The following is a 3,938-nucleotide window of genomic DNA, read 5'->3' on the forward strand; positions in this document are numbered from 1 at the left end:
TGCCATACGAGAAATACAAAGAACTGGAAGCGATTTACTAGGGTGCAAAATCTGAGTAAGTGGCTTGTGATCGGTTATTAATGTAAAATGCCGTGCATATAAATATTTAAAGAATTTTTGAACGGCCCATACTATGGCCAAAGCCTCTTTATCTATTTGAGAGTAACATTGTTCTGTCACACTCATTGTTCTACTTGCGTATGCTATAGGTCGTTCTTCGCCATTAGGTAAACGGTGAGACAATACTAGCATCCGTTGCCAACAATAATGGTAGTTTTGGATCATATGATATTAAAACTTGTGGAGATACTAAAATTTTCTTAATATCGTTGTAAGCAGCATCCGCGATTAAATTCCATGAAAATACCTTTGATTTTAGAATATCTCGTAATGGCCTCTCACGGGTTGCTAAATCCGGAATAAAGGCACTATAGTATGAGGCTTTACCTAGAAATAGCTGCAAGTCTTCTAATGAGTTTGGTTTCGGTGCGTTCAATACAGATTCAATATGCTTATTTGACTTATGTATACCATTGGCATCAATTAAATGCCATAAAAATTCCACTGACGTTGCTGCAAAAACACACTTCGATTTGTTTAATTTAAGACCACACTGTCTAATTCGGGCCAAAGTCAAATCTAAAATTTGTTGTAATTCATTAAAATCTTTTGCAAATAATAGTATATCATCGAAGAAATTAAGACAATTAGGTAATCCTTTTAAAACTTCTTCCATTTTTCGCTGCCATATTGCTGGAATATTTGCAGCCCCATAGACTGCACGAGTGGGTTGTATAAGGCCATGAGTAATAGTATTTAAGGTAAGAACATGTCCAAACTCTTCATCTATTGGCAAATGCGTATATGCGTCGGTAACATCTAGATGAGCAAACATTGTAGCACCCTTAATTCTGTTGAATAAATCTTCTGGTTTTGGAATAGGATGCTCATCGATAATCATTTGAGGGTTGACCGTAGGTTTATAGTTTCCAGTAATACGTATAGCTCCATTTTTTTTAGTTACTACATGGGTCGTGGAAGCCCATTCTGAGAATTCGACTTTTTTATAATAACCGGCAGCAATTTTAGCATCAATTTCCTTGGCATATGCTTCTCTTAAAGCTAAAGGAACTTCTCTTGGTCTAGCGAATATGGGTTTAGCATTCGGCTTCATATGAATCTTTATAGGAGGACATTTAAGCTTTCCAGCTGAACTTCCAAATACATCATCAAATTTATCTACAATTTGTTGTAGTTGATTTTTTTCAATAGAATTTAATATCGATACATCGGAAGTAATAGTATTTAAACTAAAGCTATCGTTTGGAGAGTTATTATTTGGCGGTGTAGATGCGAATAGATCTGAAAAATTAATATCATGTGCAAAATGACTTATCCATTCACGGCCGCACAAAGTGTCTAAATCATCTTCTACAACATATAAATTTAAGACACGAGAAGTTTTTCCCAAAGTCACATTTACTACAACTCTGCCAATACAATTTATTGAGTGACCTGTATAGCTAGCAAATTTTCTGTCAGATTTATGTAAAGTGTAATAGGGTTTGATAGCACGTAAGCGTTTCTTGCTAATTATACTACAAGGAGCACCAGTATCAAGCTCCATTTCCAATTTCCTACCATCGATACTCACAAATATCATTTTCTTTTCATACGGTTTTGAAAATTTAATTTTATTTATAAAACGCAATTGCTCAACAGAATCGTTTTCTTCGTCCTGTTTCATCGTTACTTGACCAGTTTTACTTTTACATACCTTAGAAATATGACCGATCTTACCACAAGCGAAGCATTTCGCAGTTTGTTTCTCGTGTGATTCCCATTACACCCGTAACATTTACTTTTATTTGGAAATACGGCATCAGATTTACTATTTTTATTTTTGGTTTTAACTGGAGCAAAACCTAACTTGAATGTTTGTTCCGGTTGCGAAGGCTCATTGCTGGAGTTAACTTCTTTTGTTGCATGATGAGTTAGTTCTCTAGCATAAGCTATCTCGTATGCTTCACTAAAGCTCTGTGGTTGTTTTGCAATCAGTTCATCACAAACAGTTGCAGATTCTAGCCCCATTAAAAGCTGCTCAATTAGCATCCTGTCTAAAAATTGGCCGTACTCGCAGAAAACTGCTCCATTTTTCAATCGAAGACTAAATTTCTGCATATTTATTTTTCTTTCCATCGAAATGACGAATCAGAATGTCTTTGATTTCAGCATAATTTAATTCTCCTGGCGATCTCGGACTTGTTAATATTTTTAAAGCTGTATTCAGTTGTGTGCCCATATGCACACGTGCGTAATTTGCATACTCAGTTTCTGCAACTCTCGACAACTGCAACGCCCAGTCGAACCTAGTAAAATAATCAGAAACTGATCCTCCATCTTCTTGTTTATATTCGACTATTGAAAATTGTGGTGGTTTTGAATTCAATTCTGCAGAAGATGAATGCGACGAAAAACCCATGGATGCAGTCTGCGCCACATCTGCAACTGCAGAGCGAATTGCTCCTGCCAGTAATTCCATAACATTCGATAGTTGCTCTTGGGACATACTCATTATATCCCACTTCTGACACCAATATTGTGTTTTTAAAAATAACGTATTTCTTTATTTAAATTTAGATATACAGCAATGAAAAATTAACAAAACAAATAATTTCAATTTAAAATATAAACTTCAAAAAGTAAACAAAAATCATAAGTTACTACAAACGTTTAAGAATCAAATTTAAACAAGTAGTATTAAACATAACAGTTAGTTAGTTAGTTAGTTAGTTAGTTAGTTAGTTAGTTAGTGAGTGAGTGAGTGAGTGAGTTAGTGAGTTAGTTAATTAATTAATTAGTTAGTAGTTAGTTAGTTAGTTAGTTACTTAGTTAGTTAGTTAGTTAGTAGTTAGTTAGTTAGTTAGTTAGTTAGTTAGTTAGTTAGTTAGTTAGTTAGTAGTAGTTAGTTAGTTAGTTAGTTAGTTAGTTAGTTAGTTAGTTAGTTAGTTAGTTAGTAGTAGTTAGTTAGTTAGTTAGTTAGTTAGTTAGTTAGTTAGTTAGTTAGTTTAGTTAGTTAGTTAGTTAGTTAGTTAGTTAGTTAGTTAGTAGTTAGTTAGTTAGTAGTAGTTAGTTAGTTAGTAGTTAGTTAGTAGTTAGTTAGTTAGTTAGTAGTTCGTTCGTTCGTTCGTTCGTTCGTTCGTTCGTAATAATGACTAAAACTAAACACCATCAAAACGAAGAGTTCCTGGTGGAACACAATTAATCATTTATTTTACTATTAACGGCTTTATCCGTCATTAGTAGTTCAAATATTGATTAACTTTCGTACTAGAGTGTGCTTCTTATGCGATTTTCTTTGCTATTTTATTAAAATCACCATTAGTCATCTTTCAAAATATATTCATGATATGAAAAACATGTCTGCATACCACAGCAAAAATCTTCACATAACCAATTATGATGATTATCTTAAAAGACCATCAAAATATTTTCAATTCAAAGTTTTATTTCACAAATTTATAATTACGCATAAATTTGTAGTTATAAAAAACTATTAATTGTTGAAATTCCCTAAATAAAACCATAAAAAACACATTTTGACGTTTAAATCAAAACTTCCTCAAAAAACCATCAAAAGTTACGCTACTTTTCTGGGAATTTATCAAATATAAAAAAAAACAAAATCTGCAAAAGGTTTTTTGGGTTCTAAGTTTCACTTTTTCTCTTATTGAGACCTTCTTTTAAACTATAATTAAGTCAAATGTTAGAGATTCTTAGCAAAATGCGTAAAAAATAAGAATGAAGCTTTTCTTAAATACAAAATAAAGTGATGATAATGGCTGACTAACTTGTCTGTATTTTTTATTCCTCACAAAATAAAAATGTTCTTAGCAGGCACTTGAGTTTTACTTTTTATTTTGTTATTTTATTTAAAA

The 3,938-nt window shown here is 32.5% G+C and overlaps 1 protein-coding gene across 1 annotated transcript; it reads right to left on the reverse strand.

Annotated features, from left to right (window-relative positions):
* Positions 1-223: 223 nt before the first annotated feature.
* On the reverse strand, positions 224-1,747 carry LOC119607193 (uncharacterized protein K02A2.6-like). The gene has a single exon (XM_037961003.1). The coding sequence runs from the start codon at positions 1,745-1,747 to the stop codon at positions 224-226; it is 1,524 nt and encodes a 507-aa protein (XP_037816931.1).
* Between the last annotated feature and the right edge of the window lie 2,191 nt (positions 1,748-3,938).

The sequence above is a fragment of the Lucilia sericata genome, unplaced genomic scaffold, assembly GCF_015586225.1.
Source record: "Lucilia sericata isolate MDLA Ls3-8-SP2 unplaced genomic scaffold, ASM1558622v1 Contig000671F_arrow, whole genome shotgun sequence".
NCBI lineage: Eukaryota > Metazoa > Arthropoda > Insecta > Diptera > Calliphoridae > Lucilia > Lucilia sericata.

Excerpts from the sequence above, each read along its gene's own strand:
- LOC119607193 (XM_037961003.1), bottom strand. The coding sequence starts at position 1,747 with ATGAAACAGGACGAAGAAAACGATTCTGTTGAGCAATTGCGTTTTATA.